General features: G+C 46.1%; 1 protein-coding gene across 7 annotated transcripts in view; it reads left to right on the forward strand.

Annotated features, from left to right (window-relative positions):
* The window catches only part of SPEN (spen family transcriptional repressor), a 125,873-nt gene that overhangs the window by 5,354 nt on the left and 104,295 nt on the right, over nucleotides 1–16,224 (forward strand). For 5 of the 7 annotated variants that reach the window (XM_068107252.2, XM_068107254.2, XM_068107256.2 and 2 more), the window contains exon 2: nucleotides 11,115–11,471. The exons of 1 other annotated variant lie outside the window; for it this stretch is intronic. In XM_068107252.2, coding sequence (XP_067963353.2) covers nucleotides 11,115–11,471 — 357 coding nt within the window. Of the gene's footprint in view, nucleotides 1–10,142; nucleotides 10,635–11,114; nucleotides 11,472–16,224 lie in introns of those variants that run through there. One more of the 7 variants, XM_078771565.1, reaches the window with a different exon arrangement.

Genomic DNA, 16,224 nt, shown 5'->3' on the forward strand with positions numbered 1-16,224 from the left:
GAGGGACATCGGTGCAGTCTGGACATGTATCATACGTGCCAGATTAGGATTGTAGCATGTTGAGGATTGCAGCATGTTTAAACAGCTCACAAAGCCATTAGAGAAGGCGAACATGCTTGGAAATGTACCTGTGAGAAAGGGGCGTGCCTCTGCACAACAAAACATTCGGAGAACTTTCTGATCGATTTGTCCAAAAGATTGATCTCCTGCAACCCCAACTGCAAAACCCACGACAATGTGGGCCATGAAAGGCCGAAGTTTCATACAGTGGCCTGCAAAAGTATACACCCCTTCAAAGTTTTCACATTTTGGTGCCACCTGAGCTCATTTTATGACTCTTTCAAATCAAACTAAATATATATAGTCTTCACAAACTACTCCAAAGTGATAAAGCTAAAATGTAGATAAATTATGAAAAAGTTTCATGAACAGAGAAAATTAGATGATTCTCAGTTGCATAAGTATTCAAACCCTTTGCCTAATTGGCTTAAAATCACTTCAGGATCAAATTATTTGCTTGGAAGGTTACAAAATAAGTGTAATAGGTTTCACATGTATGTAATCAGTGGTTTAACTTTCATAATTAAGCTCCCCCACTTATTTCAGGAGTTCTTAGGTGAAACTTGCTTCGTTAGCCAACAAGACAAACATGAAGACCAAGGAGCTTTCCAAATAAGTCAGATGGAGTGGTGGAGAAGCACCGGTCAGGAGAGGGTTATAAGAAGATTTCAAAGTCACTCATTATCCCGTTGAGTACGGTGAAATGCATCATTCAGAAGTGGAAGACGTATCATACCACACCCATCCAAACTCGGCAACCAGCCAAGGAGGAAACTGGTTTGGGATGTCATTGTAAATCCAACAATGACTTTGAAAAGTCTGCAAGGCTCTATATCCAAGATGGGGGTTCGTGTTCATCAATCAACAATGTCCCGTTCCCTTCACAAAGCTGGCCTCTATGGACAGATGGCAAGAAAGAAGCAGTTACTGAAAAAGACTCATTTAAAGCTCGTATGTAGTTTGTGAAAAGGCATCTCGAAGATACTGCAGGCATGTGGAGAAAGGTTTTGTGGTCAGACAAGAAATAAAATTCAACTTTTTCGTGTAAAGTTGAAAGTGTTACATCTGTCGCAAGCCTAGCACTGTACATCACCCATTCAATGCCATCTCTGCTGTCAAGCATGGTGCTGGCATCATCATGGTATGGAGCTGCTTTTCATCAGCAAGGAATGGCAAGCTTATCAGGATAACATGGACAATGGATGGTGCAAAGTACAGGAGAATCCTTGATGAAAACCTACCATGAGTCTGAAACTTGGTCGGAGATTGATATTTCAGCACAAAGCTCTAAAGCCACACTGCAGTGGCTGAGTAAGAAGAAAATAAATGTTCTTGAGTGGCCCAGTCGAAGTCCCGACTTGAACCCAATTGAACATTTATGTCGAGACTTGAAGATTTCAGTCCATCGACGATCCCCATCAAACTTTGCAGAACTGGAGCCATTTTCACGTGAAGAAAGGGCAAGTATTTCACCATCTCCCTGCAAAGTTGCAAACCTACCCAAAAAGACTCGTAGCAGTCATTGCTGCAAAAAGTGCTTCCACCCAGTACTGACTTAAGGGGCTGAATACTTTTACAACCAGTGAATTTTGATTTGTACATGACTTTTTAAGGTATTCCTCACATGTGACCTCCTTCAACTATGTGTTTAGTTCGAACACTTCAGTTATGAATAAAAAGTTCATTTGTAAAAAAATTTCTACATAATTTGTAATTCATCTAAATGTGGCATTATTCGTTGGGGGTGAATACTTTTTCAGGCCACTGTAGATGGCGAGTTCAAACAAAACTTTTGTACCTCTTGACACTGATGCGAGGGTCATACCTGGGACTTTTCAATGTACAGGGTAAGTTTTTAAATTGATGATATTTACTCTTGCTCCTGTTTGGAAGGAGTGGGGGAGGGTGGGATGGTTCGAGGAATTCGAGGTTCGTATGGGCTGTGATGGTTATTATTATATATATTTTAATTTGTTTCTGGGGTCATAAGATAAATTGTACTATATATTTGTATATATTGGTGAAAGGAGGTGTGTGTGTGTGTGTGTGTGTGTGTGTGTGTGTGTGTGTGTGTGTGTGTGTGTGTGTGTGTGTGTGTGTGTGTGTGTGTTATAACCATGGTAATTGTATTAACAGGAAATGGTACGAACTCAACACCTCATCCATGGATATTTTGCATATTGATCTATTTTCATGAATCTGATTTTCATTAAGGAACAGAACGATTGTGGTTAACAATCTTGAAATTGCCACTATTTCATTTAAATGCTGACAATTACGTTTAAAAGCAAATTTGAATTAGACTTGTTGCTAGTAACGGCTCGTTAAAAGTGCCCATCGTGCACAACCGAGTCACTGAAAACGCACACACACACACAAGGCCTTGTTTAGCATTCACATGTCAGTTTGAAAATCGCGTGTTGGTTCACTGTCTGTCTCAAGGAACTACATGATTTCGATTATAATTATTTTATCGCTGTAGTACACAAATTGGAACATGAACCTGCCGTTTGACAGTGCATTGGCTCTGAATTTGGCAAATGCTATCTAATCTCGTCCCGAGTAAGCATGCGCACAGTGCGGTACAGCAGTTGCTTGTCTTTCTGCTTGTCTGAATGAAACAAAATTGAAAATCATTTGAAACAGGAAACTTAGTTTTAAGGATTTCATAATGGACACAAACAACAGGAACAAATAATTAATTAAATGTGTTAAATAATGTGGTGTAAAAGACGCTGCATCAATGGTGGGTTTTTTTGTTTTTTTTCTACATCCTTTAAAATCTTTTATTTCAATGGAATTATATATTTGAACACTGTAGAACACAAATCATATAGCTTGCACTTCCAAACACCTTCGGTTTAGCAGTACTTGGCAAATTTTTACACCGTCTCAACCAATCAGGATTTCTAAGGGCAGGGGAACGATGAGATTCAGACAAAATGGTTATGTCTAGCAATGCAACACAGCGGTAACTTTGGTAACTTCGTCCAAAAAAAAATGGGATATATACAATATCTTTGTATAAAAATAAGAAAAATAAAGAAATAATGTAAAAATAAAAATAATAAAAATATAAAAAAATAAAAATGTTCTTTTTCTAAAGACAAAATGGGGTAAGATGTTCTCTGAACTGTGTAGTTTGGCAAGGAAAGTTAATTTGCCATCTGCTCTTGGAATCCAGAATACATTACATTTGCTCGGCAAGGCCAAGGTAAAGACCATGTTCCTCCAGATGTTGGTCTTGAGGCTAGCAGACGTTCTGGCTAATCTTGAGGAAGAAACAGTGTGGGACCTTTCCTGGTTGATGAGCAAGGATTTATTGATCGAGTGGGGTCTTCTCTCTATATAAGGATGTAGGTGCAGCCACTGTCACTGGCATGAAGATGTGTTTGGAAGTGTCATGTGTGGCCATTTATGTTTAAACATTGACTATGATCTGCGTTTTGTTTATTTCCTCTTAACCAATGTGTAAGTTATTATTTGTGTTGTAGGACCTTATGTATTGTGTCTTTGAAAATGCCAAGTTGTGCATCTTTCATTGTGTTGTGTTTAAGCTCTATTAGGAAATTTAGTGGTTTTCATTTTCTCTGCACCCACTGCGCTGCACTGGAGGCAATTTTTCATTCACGATGATTAGGCCGAACTAAAAAAAATACCTCTGCATACACTTTTCGACCGACATGAAAAATTCCCCAACCCTAGGAAATGTTTTTTAGTGAAATAAGGAACATGGAGTGATCCAGATCCAGATTCAGATTGCCCAGATCAGAGTGATCCAGATTCCCCTGGTTGGTGGGGCTCCCAGACACGAGGTGGTGCAGTTGTAAAATGGCGGGCTTACCTGTGTGTGTTATTGTTGATGAATTGCAACCTTTCATGCGGATCATGGTAATACCATTGTATGGATGTAATACAAACATGACAACAACTCTTGAACTACAATGCAAATAAGTAAGTAACATTGATGGAGTAACGTGGATGTAGTAAGTAACGTGGATGCTAATTACGAATGGGACAGACCATGAATTTTGTAACGTGGACTTTGTAAATGGCCGTGAATTTTGTAACGTGAATCTTGTAAATGGCCGTGAATTTTGTAACGTGGATCTTGTAAATGGCCGTGAATTTTGTAACGTGGATCTTGTAAATGGCCGTGAATTTTTTAACATGGACTTTATAAATGGCCGTGAATTTTGTAACGTGGATCTTGTAAATGGCCGTGAATTTTGTAACGTGGACTTTGTAAATGGCCGTGAATTTTGTAACGTGAACCTTGTAAATGGCCGTGAATTTTGTAACGTGAATCTTGTAAATGGCCGTGAATTTTGTAACATGGACTTTGTAAATGGCCGTGAATTTTGTAACGTGGATCTTGTAATTAGCCGTGAATTTTGTAACGTGGATCTTGTAATTAGCCGTGAATTTTGTAACATGGACTTTGTAAATGGCCGTGAATTTTGTAACGTGAATCTTGTAAATGGCCGTGAATTTTGTAACGTGGACTTTGTAAATAGCCGTGAATTTTTTCCTTCAGTTTAAATCACTGGGTTGGGGAAGAACAAGCAAATGGTAGTCACGTCAATAGTCAAAGGTCGAAATGGTTCACTACAGCTCGGTGTATGTTTAGCGTGTGAAAGGTCAACTGATTAGAGGAAGAAGAATGTCAATACTGTACCAGGTTATATTTTCTTTATTAGTCCCCTACCGGTGTACACTGGAGGGGACTATAGGTTTGCACTCCGTCCGTCCGTCTGTCAGTCTGTCCGTCCGTCACGCAAAGAACAGTTTTCCGGACTTTTTTTCTAAACGCTTAACGCTAATGATTTCAAACTTGGTCCATGGTTTCCTCATGATAAGTTACAGATCAAGTTCGAACTTCACGACGTTTCGATCATTTTTGACAAAGTTATGGCACTTTGAACTTTGGTAATTTCCCCAACAGTTTTCCGGACGACAGACTGCCGGTAGGGGACATGTATTGCAGCGCAATACTCAGAATGCTTGTTAGTCCCCTACCGGTGTACACCGGAGGGGACTTTGGGTTTGCACGTCGTCCCTCCGTCTGTCAGTCTGTCCGACCGTCAGTCTGTCGGTCCGTCACGCAAAGAACAGCTTTCCGGACTTTTTTTTTCTAAACTCTTAATGCTAATGATTTCAAACTTGTTTTCCAAGTGTTAAATTTCAATACATTTTCATATCTCGTGGTGGATTAAAACGTGATGACGTTTTGAAATGAAAACATGATAACGTTGTTGTTACAGGTACTTCAGGTGGAGCAAATAATGGAATAATAATAATAATATATAAATAAATAAATAAACAAACAAACAAGACTATTGTGCGATGATGCAAATGTGTTTTGGGGAGTTGAGACCTGAAGAGGTGTTGTGTTGAGGACGAGTTGAGACCGGTGTTAGTTAGTGTGCGTCGGCGCTAAGTCAAATGGTCTTTATCAAGGCGTTTCTAAGCGTCGTGGGAAGCAAAGTGACGCCCGTTGGGATGTTTACCTTTCATCAGGGCAACAAGGTACAATGAACTGTTAGTCGGACGACGTGAGAACGCCCGGAGCATCAGCTTAGTTTGCTTCCCATGGCGGCTGTACCATGCGTTATCGACCACGGTAGTTCAAACGCCCCCCCCCCCCCTTAGGTAGATCAAAGGCTCCCCTTTCGGTAGTGATTCCCCCCCACCCCCTCAGTGGTGATTCTACTTGCCCCTCCACACCCCTCGGTAGTGATTCTACTTGCCCCCCAACACCCCTCGGTCGTGATTATACTTCCCCCCCCACACCCCTCGGTAGTGAATGTACTTGCCCCCCACACCCCTCGATAGTGAATCTACCTGCCCCCCAGCCCCCTCGGTAGTGAATCTACGTGCCCCCCACTCCCCTCGGTAGTGATTTACGGCCCCCCACACCCCCAGTAGTGAGTCTACTTGCCCCCCACACACCTCAGTAGTGATTCTACTTGCCCCCCACACCTCAGTAGTGATTCTACTTGCCCCCCCACTCCCTTCGGTTGTGAATCTACTTGACCCCCAGCCCTCTCGGTAGTGATTCTACTTGCCCCCTCCTCCAGCCCCTCGGTAGTGATTCTACTTGCCCCCCCCACTCCCCTCTGTAGTGATTCTACTTGCCCCCCCCCACTCCCCTCGGTAGTGATTCTACTTGCCCCCCCCCCACTCCCCTCGGTAGTGATTCTACTTGCCCCCCCCACTCCCCTCGGTAGTGATTCTACTTGCCCCCCCCCACTCCCCTCGGTAGTGATTCTACTTCCCCCCCCCCCCACTCCCCTCGGTAGTGATTCTACTTCCCCCCCCCACTCCCCTCGGTAGTGATTCTACTTCCCCCCCCCACTCCCCTCGGTAGTGATTCTACTTCCCCCCCCCCCCACTCCCCTCGGTAGTGATTCTACTTCCCCCCCCCACTCCCCTCGGTAGTGATTCTACTTGCCCCCCCCCCCCATTCCCCTCGGTAGTGATTCTACTTGCACCCCCACACCTCTCAGTAGTGATTCGACTTGCCCCCCACACTCCTCGGTAGTGATTCTACTTGCGCCCCCACTCCCCTCGGTAGTGATTATACTTGCCCCCCAGCCCCTCGGTAGTGATTCTACTTGCGCCCCCACTCCCCTCGGTAGTGATTCTACTTGCCCCCCCCCACTCCCCTCGGTAGTGATTCCACTTGCCCCCCACACCTCTCAGTAGTGAATCTACTTGCCCCCCCACACCTCTCAGTAGTGATGCTACTTGCCCCCCACATCCCTCGGTAGTGATTTCCCCCATCCCACCCCCTGGGTAGTAATTCTACTTGCCCCCCACATCCCTCGGTAGTGATTTCCCCCATCCCACTCCCTGGGTAGTAATTCTACTTGTCCCCCACATCCCTCGGTAGTGATTTCCCCCATCCCACTCCCTGGGTAGTAATGCTACTTGCGCTCCACTCCCCTCAGTAGTTATTCTACTTGCCCCCCACACCCCTCGGTAGTGATTTCCCCCATCCCACCCCCTGGGTAGTAAATCTACTTGCCCCCCACATCCCTCGGTAGTGATTTCCCTCATCCCACTCCCTGGGTAGTAATTCTACTTGCCCCCCACATCCCTCGGTAGTGATTTCCCCCATCCCACTCCCTGGGTAGTAATTCTACTTGCGCTCCACTCCCCTCAGTAGTGATTCTACTTGCCCCCCACATCCCTCGGTAGTGATTTCCCCCATCCCACTCCCTGGGTAGTATTTCTACTTGCGCTCCACTCCCCTCAGTAGTGATTCTACTTGCCCCCCACATCCCTCGGTAGTGATTTCCCCCATCCCACTCCCTGGGTAGTATTTCTACTTGCGCTCCACTCCCCTCAGTAGTGATTCTACTTGCCCCCCACACCCCTCGGTAGTGGTTTCCCCTCGGTATTGAATGTACTTGCCCCCCCCCTTTGTTTGGACACAAAGTATTATTTATTATAATTAGGACATCTAATTGCCTTGTCCTCGCACACAGCACTCATTGTAACTAACATGGCGCACCTGGAGGCTGCTGTGACACCGTGTGGTGACAAGTTGCCTCCTCTGGGGAAAGGTTCATCGACCTTATGAATACATTGTTCATGAACTCTCGAGGAGGAAAAGGTAATTGTGACGATAAACATTGAGTTTATTCTCGGGCCCAAAGGTTGTTATCGATGGCATGATCTTCTTCTCCATTGTGTATATTTAGGTTCTTTCGTGTGTGTAACATGGGGACTCGATTGAGTGTGTTGTCGTTGCTTGGATTGGCTTCCCTTGCCTGATTTACACCTCTTCATTGTGTAGGTTGTTTGGTGTGGTGGTGGTGTTGTCGTTGTCTTGCCTCGCCGGCCTGCTTTACACCTCTTCATTGTGTAGGTTGTTTGGTGTGGTGTGTTGTTGTTGTCGTATGTCTTGCCTCGCCGGCCTGATTTACACCTCTTCATTGTGTAGGTTGTTTGGTGTTGTCGTCGTCTTGCCTCGCCGGCCTGCTTTACACCTCTTCATTGTGTAGGTTGTTTGGTGTGGTGTAGTGGTGTTGTCGTTGTCTTGCCTCGCCGGCCTGCTTTACACCTCTTCATTGTATAGGTTGTTTGGTGTGGTGTGGTGTTGTTGTCGTTGTCTTGCCTCGCCGGCCTGCTTTACACCTCTTCATTGTGTAGGTTGTTTGGTGTGGTGTGTTGTTGTTGTCGTATGTCTTGCCTCGCCGGCCTGATTTACACCTCTTCATTGTGTAGGTTGTTTGGTGTGGTGTTGTTGTTGTTGTCGTTGTCTTGCCTCGCTGGCCTGATTTACACCTCTTCATTGTGTAGGTTGTTTGGTGTGGTGTGGTGTTGTTGTCGTTGTCTTGCCTCGCCGGCCTGCTTTACACCTCTTCATTGTGTAGGTTGTTTGGTGTGGTGGTGTTGTTGTTGTCGTTTGTCTTGCCTCGCCGGCCTGCTTTACACCTCTTCATTGTGTAGGTTGTTTGGTGTGGTGTTGTTGTTGTTGTCGTTTGTCTTGCCTCGCCGGCCTGATTTACACCTCTTCATTGTGGAGGTTGTTTGGTGTGGTGTTGTCGTTTGTCTTGCCTTGCCGGCCTGATTTACACCTCTTCACTGTGTAGGTTGTTTGGTGTGGTGTTGTTGCTGTTTGTCTTGCCGTGCCGGCCTGATTTACACCTCTTCATTGTGGAGGTTGTTTGGTGTGGTGTTGTTGCCGTTTGTCTTGCCTTGCCGGCCTGATTTACACCTCTTCATTGTGGAGGTTGTTTGGTGTGGTGTTGTTGCCGTTTGTCTTGCCTCCCCGGCCTGATTTACACCTCTTCATTGTGGAGGTTGTTTGGTGTGGTGTGGTGTTGTTGTCGTTGTCTTGCCTCGCCGGCCTGCTTTACACCTCTTCATTGTGTAGGTTGTTTGGTGTGGTGTTGTCGTTGTCTTGCCTCGCCGGCCTGCTTTACACCTCTTGATTGTGTAGGTTGTTTGGTGTGGTGTTGTTGTTGTTGTCGTTTGTCTTGCCTCGCCGGCCTGCTTTACACCTCTTCATTGTGTAGGTTGTTTGGTGTTGTGGTGTTGTTGTTGTTGTCGTTTGTCTTGCCTCGCCGGCCTGATTTACACCTCTTCATTGTGGAGGTTGTTTGGTGTGGTGTTGTCGTTTGTCTTGCCTTGCCGGCCTGATTTACACCTCTTCACTGTGTCGGTTGTTTGGTGTGGTGTTGCCGTTTGTCTTGCCGTGCCGGCCTGATTTACACCTCTTCATTGTGGAGGTTGTTTGGTGTGGTGTTGTTGCCGTTTGTCTTGCCTTGCCGGCCTGATTTACACCTCTTCATTGTGGAGGTTGTTTGGTATGGTGTTGTTGCCGTTTGTCTTGCCTCTCCGGCCTGATTTACACCTCTTCACTGTGTAGGTTGTTTGGTGTGGTGTTGTTGCCGTTTGTCTTGCCTTGCCGGCCTGATTTACACCTCTTCATTGTGGAGGTTGTTTGGTGTGGTGTTGTTGTCGTTTGTCTTGCCTTGCCGGCCTGATTTACACCTCTTCATTGTGGAGGTTGTTTGGTGTGGTGTTGTCGTTTGTCTTGCCTTGCCGGCCTGATTTACACCTCTTCATTGTGGAGGTTGTTTGGTGTGGTGTTGTCGTTTGTCTTGCCTTGCCGGCCTGATTTACACCTCTTCATTGTGGAGGTTGTTTGGTGTGGTGTTGTTGTTGTTTGTCCTGCCTCGGCGGCTTCATTTACGTTCTCTCTTCCCAAATAGTTCCATCCATCCGTGTCCATGTTTTTTTCATTTGTTTTCATTAAATAAATCCCCGAAAGGATTTTTGCAGTTTAACGTTTTCCCTTTAAAACCCCCAAGAAACTTGTTTTACTATTTGCTCCCAGTACCAAGTTTTTGGCACGTTAGACGAGGCGACACCTTTTCCCCGTTTTGTTTCTAATTCGCGGTGTTTTGCAGTCGGAGCGGAAGCGCACGTGTAATGGTGGCGTTTGCAGGCTTCCATTTTGCGCGACCTTGCTTCGTTCCCAGACCCACGCGTCGAGAGTAGGGAGGGCGGGGCCGCTCGTGGGAGGAGTGCGACCATAAGGGGCGGTGCCGATTGATTTTCCCATTGGCTGTGGGAACGAGTCTGCGAGCGCTTGGCATGCGTGGCACGCTCTGATGGCGGCGGCTCCGGCCTCGGTATCCTGGGCTCTGACTTCTGAGCCAGCGCTTTGCTCGGGCCCGGCTGCTGCGAGTCTCAATCGTCATTTCCTGCTTCGCACATGCTCATTGCCAAGATTGTTATCACTTGTTTTTATTGCTTTGTTTTGTGCGCTTTGACTCTGCTCGGAGTTTCATCCCGCTTGTACACGACTCGACCCCCACCTCCTTAAACCTTTGAAACGATGAAGATTTTTCTCACGGCACAAAGGCTGCCCGGGCCCTGTATCCAATCCTTGTGTGGTTAAAGCCAGTTTGTTGTGACCTTATCCAAGTTGGAATAGTGCCCTTAGATTTGCTTGTTGTCACGGACATTGACCCTGTGCACATTGGGTAGTGACATGGACCATTGGACCAGGCAAAAGGTCACATCAGCTACCAGGCCTTTGCTCGACTTGCATGGTATGTAATGCGTTCCAGATGTTCCCTATTGGCTGATGGATGAGGTGTTGGTAACCTCTAGTTGTGGTGGTGGCAACACCTTGGGTTTTTGGTTTGAAGTAGCTTTGTGTGTGCAAACTTTTCCTTCCAAGACCTTTGGTCTTTGGTTTTCCAAGACCTGTGCCGAGCACAGTGGCAATGTAACAAAGTTGAAGAGACTCTCACTTCAGGTGCCTTGACGTTTTGTATACTTTTATAGGGACCATAATCCTATTATCATTGTATCATTGTACAAACGATCGTTTTGCTCCAATATTGTCTTTCTTTCCATGATTTGATGCACTTCACCTGAAGATGACCGTTTTGATGTGTTCTCATTTGCAACCACTGATCTGTGCCACCATGATCATGCATGCCATTTTGAAATGCACCGTAAATGACGGTGCTTTGTGCTTTATCTCCGAGAAGGTGAGCCTTTGCGCTTTGTTTATGATGTTGCAGGTATGGGCGTGTGGAGAGCGTGAAGATCCTGCCCAAGCGTGGTTCGGAAGGAGGAGTCGCGGCCTTTGTGGACTTTGTGGACATTAAGAGCGCACAAAAAGCACACAATGCCACCAACAAGATGGGCGATCGCGACCTTCGCACGGATTACAATGAGCCGGGCACCATCCCGAGCGCGGCGCGGGGTCTCGACGACGCGTTGGGCTCGCTGGGGGGCCGTGCTCGTGAGTCGACGGCCCCGTTTCGTGCTGCGGCTACAATATCCAGTACTGTCGGGTATGGTGGTGGTGGTGGTGGCGGTAGCGGCAGCAACGGCGGTGGAGTGTCACTGAGATATGATCGTGGGAGAATTGAGGGGTAAGTACATCGAGACTTTGCTGTCTTGGGTCATGAGACCCTTGCTCTCCCTGGAATAATGATCGCTTCCTCCATCCGCTCCCATCCACCCTCCCCTTCCTCAGTTCAATTTGTCCTCACACTTCACAGCTCCTTGCAATAGACCTCTGGCTGTTACTCTTTCATTCCATTCCCTAAACCCTCACTGTTTCCCCACACAAGCCTGTGTCATCGATCCAGGCTCGAGCCTGCCGGCTTCCTTCCCTTCCCCGACCTCCCCGATCCTTTCCAACCCATCCACACGAGCTACCCTGGATGTATACAGGCATCTGCCCAAGGTGGATTATGCGTGGATTGCTGGATTATGCCATTGCTGCACCGACCTACTTTGCCTGCGGGATTAAAGGCCGTGGGATTACCTGGTTGGATCGTGGGTAGGTACTATCGGATACAAAGAATACCACCTCATGAAGACGGATACCTGACGTTGGATTGGGAATGATCGATGGGAAAGGTTGGCTCTGCCAGCGACGGATGCTTTGTAAGAAATTGCTTCCTGGTGTCTTGCCGGCCAGAAGAACCGGCCCAGGCCCGGCACCTACGACGTAGCCGAGTAGCCATCAGGATTTGGTGGACTTTTTGACCATTGCTTCATCCTTGTCCCATATACGCAGGATTACCGCTGGAGGTGGGACGCATGGATCTAATGGTTAGCCTCATTTGGCATGGTGCGCCCTAGGTCGATTCACTGTGCGGACCCTCAAAACCTGGCGCCCGTGGGGGTCACAAAGCAATGGGAGTCTCGTGTCATTGGAATGTTCTCCTCGGATTTATGTTCTGGTGGCAGCTTTCTCAAGACCTGTCGAGGTCCTTCACGCCGGTGGATGTTATTATCCTTTTGGATTTGGTGACTAGCGGTGGATTTTAACTGCGGACGGAGTACGGCTACGTTTGGGTCTAGCCTTATGCTCACAAAACCGGCACAAAGGCTACCGGGTCGGAGGATTTGTGGTGCTCTAAGCGACAAATGCATCACGCTATGTCTTGTCTTTGGATTTTAGGTCACCCATGACAGGTCAGTACGAGCCCTGAGTTTTGGCTCACCTCCTCTGTCCCCCTTCTTGGCCTCGCCTGGCTGCCTGGCACGGCATCTTGGTCGCGGTGCTTGTAGCGCATGTGCTGTAGCTAGCTATAGGCCAGCTGGCATTGCCTGGCAAAGGCTTGCTTTAATTCCCAATGTTCGTTACACTGTGTGTCATTTGACCACGATTTAAAAACCTCAAATGGTGCCTTTTTAAATGTCGGTAAAATTTACAATCGCGAACCTGAGTACTTTTCACCTGGTTTTCATGACCTTTGATTGCAAAAGCTCTTGTCGGAGGTTGTGAGCAAATTGCATTATGGTATATTTGTTTATACAGCCGCTTTTGAAAGCCTTATCAATGTCATGCAACAACAAGTGTATTCCACAGGTTCAGTCGTGTGTTGATTCGTCGAGTTAAAAATCCCAAACGACTCGACTCGAACCGCAGAATACAAAGACGACCACGTGCTAGTGCGGAATGTGACATCGAGGCTCACTTCGGATTTTTTTTTTTCCATCACAGAGTGATCTTTATCCCAGTTTATGCGGGTAGTGTGACAGGTACACAGGGTTGGAGAAGTGCTTGCATAGGCAACTAGACCGGCACTCGGTAGATCACATACCTCCGCCTGGCTGAACAGTTTGTTTTGTATCCCACTGATAGTTCGAATCTACATCTGGACCTAAACAAAAATCGAATCGCCTTGTTATTGTCACCTAACTAACTCGTCCATCGAGTTTCGTCACAACTCGTCCATAACTTTTTAAAATATCATGTTATATGTCGCTTTTCACCCGATCTCTCGATGGTGAAGAATCACTTAAAAATTAAATAACTCTCGTATCTGACTCCATATTCAGATCTTCACCAAAATCGAATCGTCCCCGTCAGACACCCAACCTGTCCAACAAGTTTCGTCTAAATCCATCCATAACTTTTTGAGATATCCTGCTATGTATAGTTTTTGGCCCTATCTCCCAACGGTGAAGAATCACTTGAAAATTTCTAGTAGCTGAATCTGGATCTTCACCAAAATCTAATAATTTCGTCCTTGTCACATACGCTGCATCTCTGCCAAATTTCGTCCGAATCCGTCCACAACGTTTTGAGATATTTTGTTCACAAACAAACAAACAGCCAAGCAGGGGTGAAAACATAACCTCCATCCACCTTTGGTGGTGTAGGTAACTGTGTGTGTGTGTGTGTGTGTGTGTGTGTGTGTGTGTGTGTGTGTGTGTGTGTGTGTGTGTGTGTGTGTGTGTGTGTGTGTGTGTGTGTGTGTGTGTGTGTGTGTGTGTGTGTGTGTGTGTGTGTGTGTGTGTGTGTGTGTGTGTGTGTGTGTGTGTGTGTGTGTGTGTGTGTAACACACCTGCAGTTGGTGTCATTTACCACATTGCTGGCCTTGTTCACAGACAATTCCATTTTCAACAAGGTGATAATTAATATGACGCGTCTCATTGTCTGTCACAGGCATGTGTAGCTGCCCTTCCCTTCTCCTCCTCCTCCTCCTCCTCCCACCCATGGAGGTATGACCGTATAATCCTTGTGTTCTTCTTCTTCATCTTCTTCATCATCCTCCTCGTCTTCCTTCCTCAATTTAACGACCCAAATTTTTCCCACCGAGTTAGGTTGGCCGAGGAAACAGTTCTGCCCAAGTCTTTCTGTAACTGGCTGGCCAGACCTGATGTCTGACAGTGGCAGGAATTTGTAGTGCGTTCAGGCTACCGGCAATAACTCACCTGCTCGTTGTGAAGTGAAGGTTGTGGATCTTTAATGGCCACAGTGCTGACGAATGGGTCTTCCGGCTTAATGTCCATCCGCGGGACGGCGCTCACTTTGCTTCGTCCTGTATGCGAGACACAGAGATAACCAACCGTTCCTGGGTGGCGAGACAGCTTGGAGGCGAGTGTGTCCCCCGAGACCATCCTGCCAGCATTTAATGGCCATTAGATCTTAAATACTCGTCACCTTGCACAATGAAAGGTTTCTGGTTGCAGTCGGCCTACTGAACTGGTAGTCATGATTTGGGTACCTGATTAGTTTCCATGTTGATCGATAAAGATTTTATTTCTGAGTCTTTTTATATTGAAATTCTCCCTAAACAAGGTCAAGAGCCACTAAACGTTAAGGGCTACTGAGAAAAAGAAAAGAAAAAACTGGCAAAACCTTCACCTAGTCCTGAAACGAGTAAAGCTCTTCACATGACCATTGTGCAAGATGGGGTAACTAGGTCAGGTGGAAAAATCATTTTCTTACCCCGATTGGATGCTTTTTAGAAGACACCATCTCCGTACCGGATGGCCACTGGCTCCCAAAGGGAGCTCATCCGCCCTTTGTCAGGTGTTGTTTTTAGGTCTAGCAGGGTGTCAGTCACCCTTAAATATGTGCAAAGCCAGTGAGGGGTGTGTGTCGGTTGAGTTGCAGACAACCCGACCATGCGGCAGGTAGCACCGGGTTACATGTTACCAGTGGCGATCCCAAAGGACTGACCCGACTTGCAATAACTTGCAGTATTGTTCAATATTTATTAATGAATTAAATAAAACGAATGTTGTTCTCTTGGACATGGGGTACATTCGCTACATCTTGGTAATCGTGATGGGTTATTTCTTTAATTTGCGCATCTGCGTTGGTTATGTTGACTGGATCAGACGATCTGCCCTTAGCTCGCTCACCGTACCAATCAGGTACAACTCGTAACAAACCTTTTACAAAAATGCCCGATCGTTCACTCGTATTGGTGTTTGAATGATTTGTTTTTTTTGTTCTACCTTTGTTTTGTGTAATTTGCTATTTAAATGTGATGTTTAATCATCTCGTGCCATTGTTTTGATGTCTGATCTCAAGCGCCATTGTGACCCTTTCACTCTCGGGTTCCATTGTTTGCCAGGGACGCACTTCCATGAATGCAGTGATGGTGCTTGCTCTAGGTGTGCCTCTTACTCTTTGTGACGGCTGTGGTTCCTCTTTGGGATGATGGTTAATTACGAACCGCATACCGATCGACATTGGTGTCTGGGGAGAAACAATTGTTAAATAGCAAGCACAAGACGAGGTCCTTGTTGTGATCCTTTCTTTGTATGTTTGTGCGGTCGTCCTTTGTGAAGAACACACGTTGCACACTAATACTTGTTTTTGAGGAATAGCACCGCTTCATTTGTTAAGGAAATGGGATTTGACTCCTAACTGTCATGTGTTCCTTGTGTTTCTTGTGTTCCTTGTGTAGTGTGCTGTTTTTGTGAATGTAACAATTTGCCGGTTGTCCTGCCCATAGTTCTTTCGAGGAAATATTTCCCTTTGGGTTTGCACCGTCGTCACTTTTAACCCATTTCCAATCCGTTTGTTTTTCATGTCATGATGGTTTAAAGGAACTCGTTTACAACAATATGCACTGTAACTCGTTTACACACAAAGCAGTTCATTTTCCCTTCACTGTCGTCTTCCCTTCACTGTCGTCTTCCCTTCACTGTCGTCTTCCCTTGGAATATCAACCGGGAGAGTTTACTGGTTTCTTCACGTCTTTGTGATATTGTCTTGTTTGGCGTAGTTTTGCCCTACCAATTTGAAATAAATATCTTGGAAGACTTGAAAACGGTCATGCTTTAATGAAGCTACTGATTATTGGCTCATTAAGAGTCACACATCAGCCTGACCAAGGTTCATGTCATGGTTTTGTAATCAAAAGGCAC

The sequence above is a fragment of the Myxine glutinosa genome, chromosome 2, assembly GCF_964187855.1.
Source record: "Myxine glutinosa chromosome 2, kmMyxGlut1.1, whole genome shotgun sequence".
Taxonomy (NCBI): domain Eukaryota; kingdom Metazoa; phylum Chordata; class Myxini; order Myxiniformes; family Myxinidae; genus Myxine; species Myxine glutinosa.